This window comes from Accipiter gentilis, chromosome 11, assembly GCF_929443795.1.
Source record: "Accipiter gentilis chromosome 11, bAccGen1.1, whole genome shotgun sequence".
In the NCBI taxonomy this organism is placed as follows: domain Eukaryota; kingdom Metazoa; phylum Chordata; class Aves; order Accipitriformes; family Accipitridae; genus Astur; species Astur gentilis.
In genome coordinates, this window is record NC_064890.1 from 2,303,733 (window position 1) to 2,318,090 (window position 14,358).

The 14,358-nt window shown below is 46.8% G+C and overlaps 1 protein-coding gene across 1 annotated transcript in view; it reads right to left on the reverse strand.

The window, feature by feature from the left end:
* The window catches only part of LOC126044322 (collagen alpha-1(VII) chain-like), a 110,148-nt gene that overhangs the window by 69,908 nt on the left and 25,882 nt on the right, over positions 1-14,358 (reverse strand). The window contains exons 22-39 of the mRNA XM_049813751.1: positions 14,030-14,153; positions 12,882-13,025; positions 12,385-12,575; positions 11,763-11,894; positions 10,512-10,586; positions 10,128-10,208; positions 10,013-10,039; positions 9,497-9,541; positions 8,684-8,752; positions 8,472-8,567; positions 7,769-7,795; positions 7,553-7,606; positions 6,125-6,196; positions 5,462-5,521; positions 5,231-5,266; positions 2,716-2,751; positions 1,150-1,185; positions 809-844 (exon numbers count right to left, since the gene is read on the reverse strand). Coding sequence (XP_049669708.1) covers positions 809-844; positions 1,150-1,185; positions 2,716-2,751; positions 5,231-5,266; positions 5,462-5,521; positions 6,125-6,196; positions 7,553-7,606; positions 7,769-7,795; positions 8,472-8,567; positions 8,684-8,752; positions 9,497-9,541; positions 10,013-10,039; positions 10,128-10,208; positions 10,512-10,586; positions 11,763-11,894; positions 12,385-12,575; positions 12,882-13,025; positions 14,030-14,153 — 1,341 coding nt within the window. The remainder of the gene's footprint in view (positions 1-808; positions 845-1,149; positions 1,186-2,715; positions 2,752-5,230; positions 5,267-5,461; positions 5,522-6,124; positions 6,197-7,552; positions 7,607-7,768; positions 7,796-8,471; positions 8,568-8,683; positions 8,753-9,496; positions 9,542-10,012; positions 10,040-10,127; positions 10,209-10,511; positions 10,587-11,762; positions 11,895-12,384; positions 12,576-12,881; positions 13,026-14,029; positions 14,154-14,358) is intronic.

Sequence of the window (14,358 nt, forward strand, 5' to 3'; positions counted from 1 at the left end):
GCAGATACCTGCTCTAGCCTTTGCTAACACACACCAAGGACCAACCTTCGGACAGCCACGAATCTTAATGACTGCACTACAAACTTTCAGACAGCCACAAATCTTAATGACTGCACTACAAGCCAGCGGAGCAGCCCTGAGCTGGGTTCAGACACTACAGAGCTGCCTTCCTACCTTGTGTCTCCAACACAATTCCGTCAGCGTTGCTAGGGAAGAAACCTAAGGTGCCCTGGCTCATTCCAACCAGGACACATCAGTCTGTCCTGGTGGTGGGTCTCAGTCCTTAATGAAACCTCCAGCTGCTCCCACAGCCCTTACAGCAATGCTGTGGGGCACGCAGAGATGGCCACCAACAAGGTTTCTCCTTAAAGCTGCCCTAGCATTTGGAGGGACATGAAGAGGAGGCTGTAGAAGCCCTGTTTCCGCATGGGAATGAGGCAAATAAGACCCATCAGCAGTGCCTTTTCAGCAGGGACCAACACAATCCCACTGTGAATGAGGAGCTTGAGTGGGGGACAGGCCTGGAGCACAGGGCTTCAGTGGTGGGAAGGCTTTATCTTTATGTTTCCTACGCAGCAGCGAAGCTCCTTTGAAGAGCCAGTGGGCAACTGTGGTGCAGGGCTGGGCATACAAGAAGAGGAGCAAGGGAGCAGAAAACATAGTTGTCTGGAGGGTCAAGGAAAAGGTCCATTAGTTCTTCCTGCAGTTCAGTGGGACACATCTCTCTTGGTCCTTGGTCTACTGGCACCACTGGTGGTGATGCTGCACGGCTATAGCACAAGAAGGACGGTAATCCACTCATAGTTACCCCCATAGCTGGAGCACCTGGAAATCCTGGGTTCCCCTGCAAGGCGAGAGGACATAAAATGAACAGTCTGTGGCAATGAAAAATTTCTGCTCATTGCTCTCCCCCCTCCATTCCCTAAACCAGCTCAAAACTTATCACAGAAGTACAAGAACAAAACAGAGAGGAGACGCTGAGCTTGTGGTGAAGCTCAGGTGCATCCCTGCTGGCTTCACCTCCGCGTAAGCCCACCATAAACACACTCAACTGCAGTTGCAAGAGCTGCACATGGGGAACAAGCTGCAGAAAATCAGGACATCTTCCCAAGATAGTGAAACATGTTGTTCTCATACTGTTTGACTTACTTGGTCACCCTTCTGCCCTGGAGGTCCTGGGAGGCCCTGTAAGACATTGTTGGGGTTTAACCCCAGCCAGCAACTAAGCAGCACGCAGCCGCCCGCTCACTCCCCCCCAACCCAGTGGGATGGGGGAGAAAATCGGGGAAAAATGTAAAACTCGTGGGTTGAGATAAGAACACTTTAACAGGACAGAAAGGAAGAAACTAATAATGGTAGTAATAACAATAATAAAATGACATTAATAATAGTAAAAGGATTGGAATATACAAAACAAGTGATGCACAATGCAATCGCTCACCATTCGCTGACTGACACCCAGTTAGTTCCCAAGCAGTGATCCCTCCCAGGCCAACTCCCCCCAGTTTATATACTGGCCGTGACGTCACACGGTATGGAATATCCCTTTGGCCAGTTTGGGTCAGCTGTCCTGGCTGTGTCCCCTCCCAACTTCTTGTGCCCCTCCAGCCTTCTTGCTGGCTGGGCAGGAGAAGCTGAAAAATCCTTGACTTAGTCTAAACAGTACTTAGCAACAACTGAAAACATCAGTGTTATCAACATTCTTCTCATACCGAACCCAAAACACAGCACTATACCAGCTACTAGGAAGAAAATTAACTCTATCCCAGCCGAAACTAGGATAGACATCAAAAGACAATTTCCATCAGAGTGAAAACAGATTCAGCACTTTTGGTCCCTGCTGTAGTGAGAACCTCCCAGCCAGAGGGAGGGAAGAAGCTCTTCAGCCCAATTTTTTACTGACTACAAGACACCTCTGACAGAGAGCTATAAGGGCTCTTGGGCGAGAGATGGAAATCCCCACGCCTATCTCTAGCACACCTGGCTGCCATCTACCAGGAGACCAAGTGCAGAGCAGCAAGCTCTCATCCCAGGTAAAGCTATCAAAGATGGTCCTTTGCAAGCAAGAAAAGGTATGAAGACAGCCACGGGATGCATGGGAGCTACCAGACCAGGTCAGTGTTTTGCCTAACCCAGCCCCAGGGCTCTGCTCGAAGCTGGAAGCTGCAAGTACACGTACCCGCTGTGCTTACAGGGCCTTGCTCCTGAAAAGTGCGCTAGCTCGAGGAAGACTGGCAGCCTATTTCCATTTTACGCTACCACAGCTATTCTTAGGAAAAAACGCGGCCGTCTCTTTTGATCTTTGAGGTTATAATCAAATGCATTTACAGAACAAGTACAGCTGGGGGAGCTGTAAAAACAGCAAACATGAAATACAGCTCAATAAAAGCAACCTGCGAATACTCAGTACGGACTGGCAAAGAGTATTCAAGGTTTGTTTGTCAGTGTTTGCTAGTCCCAGACTGTCCCGGGGATTTACCATTGCTGCATGCGAGCTCCTTCAGCAGCAGCGAGCACCCCAACCTTGCAGGGATGTGGCATACAGCTACGTGGCCCAGTTACCTCTTGCCAGACTGGGAGAAGCCTTTGGTGGGACCTCAAATTCCCTCCCTCTGGATCTCCAACCGGATACCTCAACTGCTCTGTTCTGAGCCCAAAAACAGAGCCAGGGCTTCCTCCCCTCCTACTCTGTGCTCCAGTGCTGGCCAGTCTCACCTTTTCCCCTTTAACACCACCTTGCCCTTTGTTACCCTGGAAAACAGAAGATGTTTTAGTTAAGACAAAGATCCACTAGCACAGCAGGATGAGCCTGGAAGCTTGCGTGCTGCAGAAGAGTGTGCTGAGCATGTGCCCTCCACTGGAGATTGTGAAAGCAGGGGGAAAAGCAAATAAAATAGAAAAAAAAATATTTTTTTACATATATGTCATATATAGTATATAGCATATTTTATATATATATAGTCCATGCATTTATAGATTGTATATTGCATATTAATTACCTGTATAGTATCTATACAAGATATCTATCTAGATATCTTGTATAATCAACATATCACTGTATATACTTTATTGATAATGCCTAATATTAAATTGCAAGTATGTTATAATATATAGTTACTATATAGCTGTATCATAAACATCTAGTATATAATATACATATATTACAATATGTATATATGGACTATCCTGAGCTTGATCAGCCTGTTTCCTCCCAAGGAGCTTGAAAGCTGAAGATGAGACAGTCTCTTGGACAAGTTGAATTTACAGCACAGGTAATGTGGAGGTCTAGGATTGCGGGGTGGGTTCAGGCTTAGCTCAGAGGCTGAACATAACCAAGAGGAGCAAGGTGAGATACTGGTCCAGGGCCCAGTTACAGTGGGTCCTATATTTACATATTCTTTTTTTATCTTAATTTTTAAAGCTTCCTTCTGATTCGATTCATTTGGAGGCACACCCTTCGCCCAGTTGGTTCTCCTTTCCCCGGTGGTCCCGGCCCAAACTTAAACACAAGAGAGCAGCTGTGATTGCCTCCTGCAACCCCTGCTGGCACCTCAGAAAAAGCTGAAGAAGCTCATGGGCAACATCAACCGTTACCTCACCAGTGAGCACCTTGCCAAATTTTGCTTTTTTCGCAAGGGGAGTCCATGAAACACCCAGCCACAGACCGATATTTGTGTGGATCAGGACTGGGCGATTCAAGGAGGTATTTGCCCTTGTGAAGAGCAAGATGTGAGCAGCAAACTGGCTGTTAGCACTTGCAAAGGCTTTACAGATTTAAGGTTCTTTCCATTTTATGAAATAAAAAACCACCACTGCAAAAGAAAGCAAACTACTTTGTTTCAAGCTGAATGAATAATTTCCTTGGATATTATTTTTCCTTAATTTTCCAACTCTCTTGGAACTATGAAAATAATTTATTTTGGGTTCAACATAGATGTTTTTTGACCTTAACGGACCTGAAATAAATCAGTGACTCAGATCCATTTGGCCATCAGTAGTAACTCAGAGAGTATATCCTGAGTTACGTGGAGAAGGGGGCGAGCAGAGAGCCACACAACCCAATCCTGAGTGGTTGCTCCTCCAAGAGCCATAACAACCTGGGACCATGCTGAGATGGTTTATGGACCACCTAAACCCATGCCTGGCACTCCCTGTACCAGGGAAAATTCAGGCCCCCTGACACTTTCTCAGGTGTCAAACTTCCAGCATGAGCTCAAGCCAGATGCTTCAGGAAAAACCAAACATTGATTCAAAACTGAATTTAGAGACATTTCTCCTGGTTCAGGAGAAAGTCTCCTTCCTCCTACAGCAATTGTCCCTGTACGTGCCAAGACCAAATGATTCCTCCTGCACCCCCAGCTTTCCAGGTATTTTGCTGCATGGAGAAGTGCTGGAGTCAAACTTCCACATCTCCATGAGTAGCAAGAGCTGGGAGATTAGCAGCAGTCTGAAAGAAAATCTTCCTGCCTGCTGTAAGTCCTGTCCTGACCAGTCCTTGCCACGCATCGTCTTCCCTGGGGGCATGACAGAGTTGTCAGGTTTGGACTGGAGCTACTTCTGTCCAGTCCTTTTCCTCTGGCAGCACCAGGACACCAAAATCATTCCTTCCCACCGACCCCAGGCTCTTAAGGAAGGTGAGAGAATTGGTCAAGTCAAAGTTTCCTTTTCCCCCAACAGTTGGAAAAAGATGGGCACTTCCAGAAGAAAACTCGAACTTCAGGATGGGTTGTATCACTTCTCACAGGGCTCATCTTTCTCCACCGAGAGAGGCATTCTGGCACTATGACATTAATTGATTCAGGCATTTAATTACATGGGAATGAGTCTGGGCCTAGATGGTTCAGAGGAAAGTGTCCAAAATGCAGATGTGAGATAATCTGCTCCTTACATCTTCCTACCTCCTTATCCCATCAGAGCTGGGATCAAGCCCTGGTGCATGTTCCTCCCAAGCACATTTAACATGAATTACTACAGTTCTGCAGAGTCTCACTGGCCACAAAAATGTCAGTTATTATTTTATTAAAATACAGCATCTCGCTGTTATTCCAGGTCTCTGCAGCAACCCTGCAGCAATGACTTCCACAGACCAGTGACTGCTGATATGTAATATTATTGCTTTTGAGTAAGGGGCCAACATTCCTGCACCCTATGATGATAGTTAGAGCTAGATGCTTTCCTTGGCACCTGAGTACCAGGCACAGGGACTCAAGTTCAGCATTTCAGTACCCACCTTTGGTCCTGGTGCTCCTGGAGGTCCCACCACCCCCTGAAAAACAGAAGAAACAGTGAAAACTCAGAATTTAAGCCCCAATATCTTCCCTTCTCTGACCCCTTCCATTTGTAACCACAGATGGTCCCTCACAGTAAAACATAAAAAAGAGGTATAGGAGGAGACTTTGGAGACACTGAGCCATCCAAGGGGATTTTAGCAGCAAATCTCACTGCAAAATTGCCAACTCACCTGCTCTCCTTTTTCCCCCTTTGGGCCAACAGTGCCAGGATTGCCAGCTCCTGCCATCCCCTGCAAGGTAAGCACAGCATTGCACTCAAGAAAGTCGATCCCCAAAATTGTAGAGCATGATATGTCCTACCCAGCTATCTGCTTCAGAGCTCTGCTCTTAGCCATCCTGCAAAGCAGGAGGGGAAAAATTTGCTCTGTAACCATTCAGTTAAGACATATGTCTAGCCAGTAACCTTCAGGCAAGATGCAAACAATGACTTGGAGAAGAGAATTAAAAACAAGGGTCTGTGGACGTTTCCCATGACCATTTGAAGCAGCGTGGGGCATTCAATGAAGCAGCCCTATCCAGGGGACAGGGAGCATGCAGGGCTTGGGCTGTGTGTGGGAGAAAACCCTGCTCCTGACAGCAAGAACTGCAAAGATCTTCCACTGGGTGGAAACAAGAGGACTGTGAGGAAAACAAGGGCTTGGATGGAGATGGAGCATCTCTTCTGCCATGCACAAACTCAAATGCATATGAGCAAGGAGTGGAAGGGAATGGGGGGAAATCCCTACATGCCTCCACTTTATTTGTGCTCTCTACCCTGATATTACTTTGTCTCAGCTATTCTCAGTTCCTCCTCGGGCTGGTGGATTCACCAAGCATCTGATACAAGTAATGACCTTCTCTCCTCTTGGTCCAGGCAGTCCAGGAACTCCGTCTAGCCCTACAGGGCCTGGCAATCCAGGTTTCCCCTAAAAAGTAAGATACATCATCAAATCTTTTTCTTCTGAACTGTTTGTTACCAGTCATACTAAAGAAACAGTTTATTTTTAAGTCTGCAAGAAACACAAGCAGAGAAATGTATATCCTGATGTGCCCATCTTAACAGTACCTTTGCAACTCAGGATTTATAGAGAAGTTTATGTATTCCCAAATTTCCTTTTTCCTCACAAATAGGCTATGGATTTACTCAGGAAGGGAAAATAAAGATGTGTTTGCTTGTTACATGGGAAGATAGAGCCTGGGTACGCATGTTGATTTGGCAGTGGGTGTCTTCTCCAGTGGCTCTTCATGGCTGCGTTGCTGTAAGAGGGTGACTGTAGTGATGTTTCTGGTGTTGAAATGGTGAAGACTGTCATATGGAAATGGCTGCTCTGTGGGATATAGCTCTGCAGTATGGGAAAGGTAATAAAAAAAAAGCACCCATGTACGATGATGGAGAGTAATAGGCACCTTGGAAGGGATGCAAGAACAGGACATGCATATAGTCCCGGAGTAATCTTCCAGGTTTGAGCTATTTGTCACGCAGGGACTTCCCAAACCAAACATGGTTTCTTCTACCCTTAGTAGTCCTCCATGGACTTCTTTTCTTCTCTCATCTCCCCTTGAACTCAAACTTCCTACACCTCAGATATCCTTGCGGGACTTCTGTGAAGAACCAACTCCTTTGGTTTGTCTTGAATCTGCTGCCTGTTTGGTCCATTTGTCATCCTAAGATTTTGATCCACCTTCTTGCCCTCCTCTGGACCTGCCCTAGTTCTTCTCTGTCCTCCTGAGACTGGGGTGGGGGAGAATGTGGGAAGAAGCAGGGTTGCACTCAGCTCCTCCATGGATGATGGAGACAGTGGGGGTTCAACAGTGAATCACTGTCACTTTGGAGTAGCCTTCATCAGGCGACATATGTTATTGTCTGCCAACATGATTGACTACACCATAGAGTTTATCATCAAGGTGAGCACTGTGATGGATGCACTTCTAAGCGCTTTGTTCTGTGCCATGAAGAAGAGCATGTCCTTGCTCTTGGCAAAATGAACGGCTGTTATCCCATGTCTTTGCTGGGTTTCTAACATTTCCCTTTTGGCAATTCCAGAGTGACAGGTCAACAGGATGAAGCTGACAAAGTGAGAAATGCTTAATTGGCCCTGCTTAATCTGCCAGACCTCATCAGCAGAGTGAGGCATCCCAAAGCAGTGGCTGATGAGAACTGGCAGTAGACATTGTGCCTCTACACCCACCCCATGTGGCAGAGGGCATCCCGAGGCCAACAGCCCCTTCCCACTGTGGCTGGCAGCTCTTCCTCAGCAACTGGCCGTTGGTGGACCACTCACCGGCTCTCCTATGCCTCCTCTGTCACCCTTGAGGCCATTCCTCCCACGAGGGCCCTGCATGAAGCACAGGACAGTCTTACTGCATGTCCCAGCAGCCCTTTATGGGTCTTGATGGACATCTGGTAAGTGTGGAAACTGGAGCCTATTGGGCAGCTTAGAAATAATAAAAAGGCTTTTCATCACATGTAAAAGTGAATGGCAATCTCAGGTACTTACCCTGATACCTGAATCCCCTGGTTCACCCTGAAACACAAGGGACAAGGAGAATTACCATGGGGTGGTAATTTAGAGAGGGGGGTCCTTTCTAAATTTAGTCCCAGCAAAAACCTCCTGCAGGCTGACAAGCCCAGAGACTAAAACTCCCATGCCCAAGGAAGACAGAGCTTTACTAGAGGTGTCTGCTATCTTGCATGCTCCAGACACCTCAATCTACAATATCTGGTGTCAACCCCCACCCTTAGGGGAGAGGAGGGGATTTTAGGTCTCTTGGTGTCTGCTGAGACTTTTTGACCCACCCCCAGTGCAAGGAGACACTTGGTGACGATCATCAGTCCAGTTTTGGCTGTGCACGAGTGATCCTATGAATTTCACTCCAGCCACCAAACAACCCTCCTAGTGACCTTGAGCTGGAAAAGTCTTAGTGACCACTGAATCTAGTCCCTTGTCAGACATGGGCTGACCATAACCTTTTCAAGCTCCATCATCGATTCTTGCTGTGTTGAACAGCAGGGCCCTGGTGATGGGAATATTTTGCAGAGTGCCTCCTTTTATGCCTCAATGGCCGAATGCCATGATGGAGAGAAGACACATGTGTTCCCAGGGCCCTTGAATGAACACAGTGTCCAGGGATTGGGGTCTATGCCGGGTGTCCTCTTTCTGCGGTACATCACAGAACTATGCTTCAAATAACCATGCTCACCTTGATGGAGATCCCTGGTGGCCCCTGTGGCCCTGGTAAACCTGGTAAACCTGGTGGTCCAGCTACCCCAGGAACCCCTGGCTGCCCTTTGTGTCCCTGCAACAATGAAAACCAAGAGAGGGAGGGATGTGGGCTCTCTCCCAGCTCCCTTTGTTTCTCTGCCAGCCCTTGAGAAGCTGAAGGGTCCACCACACCTGGGATATGATACTCACGGGGGGACCAGGCTGCCCATTTCGGCCAGGAATCACCTCCACTCCTCCCAGGACGTAGCCTGGTTCGCCCTGCGCACAAAGGGAAGAGGGGACACACTCAGCTGAGCTGTGATGGGAGGTCTGGGTGCAGACAGGCAGTTTCATGACATAGGTGCAATTTCATGATCAGCGTAAGCAACTTTAAAACCAAACAGCCCCTCCCTGAGCTACAAACCCAAACCACCTGCTTGCCGCAACTCTGGCAGAGGTACCAGAAACCACACGGCCATAACATAAGCTTTGCTTACTACCACGGAAGAAAACTAATCCTAGGGAAAAAAAAGGAGGTTGGCTTTCAGCAGGATCCATTCCCTGATCTGTAGCCATACAGGCAGCTCAGGTGGATGCAAGGAAGGAGGAGGAATGTGCGTTGGGTGTTGAGGGAAGGACAGGACAACTGCTCCTAGGATCTGCCCATAACTGATCTTGAAGTCTTACCTTTTTGTGTCCTAAATATATGCAAACAGGCTTGTTCGTAGTGGAAACTCAAAGGCAGAATGACACAACTAAGTGCTACCTTCTTCTGCAAATAACCAACTGAAATGTGCCAAGGGCCTGTGGTAAGGACTGAGCACTTTTCTCCATAAAGACATTCGTTTCCTCCTAGCAAAGCCGAAGGACAACTCTCCAAGCTGAAGACTGGCAGTGTAGGGCTAGCTACATATAGCTCAGAAGTTCTTATTCACCAAAGGTCACTGTGCAAATTCTTAGAAATTAGAGATCAGGGTAATACAATAGCTTTTTTTCCCATTGAAACCCAGGAATGAAACTCACTCTGTCTCCTTTTGGCCCCACTGGTCCTGGATAGCCAGGAGATCCCTGGAATTAAAAACAAATCCTGCAGCATTAAAGAGCAAAGTACCCGCAAGACCACCATTGTGGGATGTTCAGGTTACAGACCTGTCTCTTAATAAAATTTCATTCACTTTTAAAGTGGTCATGAAAATAGGTTTTGGTCCCAATGTTGATGAGAATCATGGATTATGCAGTAGGACTGATATATATGACTGAAGGCAGAGTTCACAGTCCTTGGCCTTTTTCTGAACAGCTCTGGTTCATTGATGGTTACTTGGTTAGAAATGTGCCCACGTTGTGTTGCATTATTTTCCAGATCTCTGAACAGAGGGAAACCTGTCTAGAGCTATTTGATGACAGCAACAGCCCCTCATAAAGGCAAAATGGGTCACTTGGTCTTCCTGTCTTGTTCAGGAACTGGCCTTTGAAAGCCTTGAAAAGCAAAGCTTTAGCATCTCACTGTATTGATGATCTTGCTGCATTCAAAATACTTACAATATCACCTTGGATGCCAGGGAGACCCTGCAAAACAGGAGAGAGAGATCCGAGAGCCACGCTCACTCTTCTGTTAAACAGCACTTTGACAAAGTTTGTTAAAACAAATACATACCATGAGTCCAGGGGGACCAGGAGGACCTGTCCGCCCCGGTCTGCCCGGCAGACCGGGAATGCCGTCCTTCCCAGGCAGACCCTAAACATATGGACAGTAACAGCATGCAGGTTATGGCCCCAGACCGGCAAACCCAAACAGCTTTATGCAGAATTAGCTTTCTGTACCGCTTGAGGGAATCCCCAATTGCCAGCACGCACAGACACACACACACACACACTAGTTTCCCTTTTGCCTGATTTTCAAAGCCAGCATGGAGCAAGATATATCAAAACACCAACATAAAAGATCTGAAGATGATTCTTTGCTAGCTCTCTTCCTTGGTTCTAATCATTTAGTTGCATATTAATTAACCGAGTGGATGGTTCATGCTGGTGGACTCACCCGCTCTCCTTTCTCTCCCTTTGTAGTAAAGCTGTATGGGTCATAGCCTCCATGAGCCAGTGAGCCCCTGACACTCTTGAAAGGAATAGGAAAATAGAACAAATGATCAGGAAATTATTATCCACCAAAGGATGGCAGATAAACTCAAACCAGAGTGACTATGAAACACAGACTAGCACAGTCCTTGGCTTACGCAACAAAAGGAAGAAGCAAAGTTGACCATCCAGGAAACCTGTTTATATCCTCAGACTATTTAAAGTCCCTTGGAGGTCATGTATTATTTATTTTGTCTCTGGCTTGCACTGAAATTGGGAGAACAGGATGGAGAACACAGAGTTGTGTGAGGACAAAATGCAGTCAGGGAACATATCGATGCCTCAAGAAGTCTTGGCCCATGTAACATCTACAGTTCAGGATCTTCTTTTTGGCTCAGAGAGACTCTAAATATTCTTGGTTACATATCTGCAAGACTTCAGGGTAGTGTCAACACAATTCTTCTCCCCCATGGAAGAAACTGTGGAAAGGAGTTTGGCAGAGATGAAATAAAGACCCTAATTCAACCATCCATGGACAACATTCATCTCACTTCATTTTAGACCGCCACAGCATGAACATCACCATCTGAGCTATTCTGCCAGTGTGGACACCTACCTCTGAACTCAGTCGTGACCAGACTTTGCTGACCACACTGACTAGCTGTCCACCAACTACTCAGAGACCCTCACTTTCTCCAGTGGAGCTAACACAGAATGTTCAGTCTTGCTGGCTACAGCCACATCAGTAAACTCACTGGACCAGCACATGGGCTCTGAGGCTGTCCTACTGTTCTTCATGTCCTCTGGCTTTCTGCTTGGTAGGAGGAGTGGGTAGATTTGCCTCCCAACATTTAATTTCTGAAGTAAGGAGCAGCGGCAGCTTGTTGGTCTGTTCAGTGGCTCACACGGAGTCTAGATCTATCTGAGATGCCACAGAACATCTGGGACGTCTATATGGGGCTGGCAGATACGAAGCAGGATTTGTGGAAGACCTGCATTTCATTGGTTTGCTAGGAAGGAGCACAGGAGGCTGCTGCATTTCCCATGCTGAAATAGCATCTTCTAGGATGACCTCCCCAAACATGGACATGGTTTTCAAAGTTAAAGGTCTTGACACTGATACAACTCCACTGCACACCACACAGGTACCAGAAGTGACCTGATCAGAGCAGTGATCAATGTTTCTTTGAACAGACACAAGTGAACTAATTCTCACCTTTAAACACCAGGGACCACAAGCTTCTTCTTCTTTTTGGATATGTGGTTCAGCTGATGATGGATCAGGGACGTGTGGCTTGGTCTCTGTTTCACCAAATGGCAATTGCTTGTTGGCTTCATGTCTGGCAACCTGCAACGTGGAGTTTGGCTTAGACTAGTGATCCTCCAGGTTTTGGAACCAGACATCAAACAGCAACCTTCAATAGGTTTCAAGAGGTTGCTGTGCTTTTATATCACCAACCTTTTCATTGAAACAGCCATAAAATATCTTTGCTGGAGATACTCTGCAGACAAGCTCACATCCATACCAATGACCCATCAACCAGAGTTAGAAGAGGGCAATGAATTTATAATACATCTGAATGCTTTGCTCCCACAGTAGCCTTATGCAACGAAACTTTCAAAGCTGTATTCTGGCTTCCCCAGTTCCACTCTGTTCATTTCAAAGATGTTGTTCCTTATCTCTAGGGTTGGACAGTAAGTGAGGTCAGGATTGGACCCAGTGTCCTAAATCCCTTCTGATGTTGCTTTGAAACATTGCTCAGGGAAGAAGATTGCCCTAGTGCCTGACCCGCACCAAGCAAGCTGGCTTATATTCAAAGGTCTGTGAAGTAGCTCACCTCCTCAGGTGGTAGCTGGGCCCCTGAAGGCTGAGGGCCAGAACAAATTACTTCTATCAGCTCTCGGAGGATCTGGGGGAAGTCATCGAATGTGCTGACGTAGAAAACGTTCTGGAGGTTCTGCTGCAGCAGGATGCTGTTGAGCTCAACGGGGTCAGCTCCTGAGACACCCACAGCAATGACGCGGATCCCTGAAACACATCACTCACTCAATGGAAGCAAAAATGTTTGAGATCAGAGTTTCCAAACCCCTCATCACAGTCTTCCTGTCAATAACCTCTGCTGGGATCAGGTACTCCAGCAGCCACGCGAGAATTCATCTGAAGCAGCATGTGTGAGTTATAGCAAACCAAGACACCCAAGCTAGGAACAGAAAGAAGAAAGGATAAAGGAGTGAAGAAAGCCAACACTGCACTCAAAGTGCACACATCACATAACGTACCGCCCTCAACCCCTGGAAATAAGACCTCAGGGAAATGCAACAGGGCAACTCTTACCCAAAGCATGGGCTACTCTGGCTGGTGGCAACACGTCATCCTGGGATTGCCCATCAGTCACGAGCACCATCATGTGAGGGAAATCTGGTCTCATCCCTCTGGAGGACTGAAATAACTCCTTTAGCATGTAGGCTATACCACGACCTGAGCAAACATGGAGAGACATGGTGTAAACCTGCCTAAGTATTAGGTCTGCAGGTGGGCACTGTGGGTCTCCTTCCACAGATGGAGGAAAAAGGGCATTCAGTGTGGCTGCATAAATGGGTAGTAGCCCCTAGGATGGGGCAATGTCTTTTGAGGGAAGACAGCAATAAATGAGATATTGGCTGAAATGGTTCAAGCTGAATTCAGCAGATAGTTTTGGAAAGGGAAAAAAACCCCCAAAATTCAGGAGATTTGAAGCCAGGTTGGATAGGTCCTTGAACAACCTGGTCTAGTGGAAGGTGTCCCTGCCTAGTTGGAACTAGATGATCTTTACGGTCCCTTCCAACCTAAACCATTCCACAATTCTATGTTTACTGCTTGTGTACCTTTAGGGAATCACGTATAGCCTACTGTCCTGCTGGGAATGAGCAGGTGGAAAGTGCTGTCTGTCTCTGAGCTTTTTAACTACATAAAACAAAAGTGTCTGAATTTCCAAGACACTGAGCTAATGAAGAGCTCTGCTATTTGTGCAACAGAGGTGAACAAAGGAGATTATGTCATGACACACCATGAAAATAGGACGGGCCCCATTGTTTTGTTGTTAGGGTAACAAAGCAATAACCATTGGAATTTGCTGATTAAAATGTGCATATAGTGGGCAATAAGGATGCTTCAGCATCAACTATTCTTACCTAATTTTTATGGGCTTTGTCTCTAAGCCAGGTATAAAACCTCCCTCAAGTGCAGGCAAGGTTATAAAATAATGCAGAGAAACCCAGCAGTAAAACTAGGACATGGATAAAGGACATCAGGCTAGTTGGAAAGACCATCCCTGGAAGTAAACTAAATTCAATCCTCTGTTCTCAAATTTTAAAGAACTTCGGGCCATAACCTTCTAACCAAGTTAATAGGTTCAAAACACTCAGACAAATATTTTCCATGGCCTCCAGCCTCTGTCTTGGGCCAGAAGGTCCACCCCATGTGTGCAGCTCAGCCATACACACCCGTTTTTGTGTTGCCTCCAGCATAGCTCAGTCCCTTGATGGCTTTCAGGGCACTGTTGCGGTCACGGTGCTGGTTGAAATGGAAGGCTGCCCTGGGCTCCTCACTGTATTGAGCAACAGCAACCTGCCAAAGAAAAGGGGGTTAAAAAATGTGGAGGCCTCAGGCACACAGCAAATATACCTTCACTCAATAAACTGCCTTGAGTTAGATAATACAACTAGTTGCGTTGCAACAGGAGTGGAATGAGGTTGTATTTCTTGCAGGCTGAAAACAGGCACAAAAATGGCTGTCAGGTTGGCAGGCACATAGGGCACAATCCATATGCTTA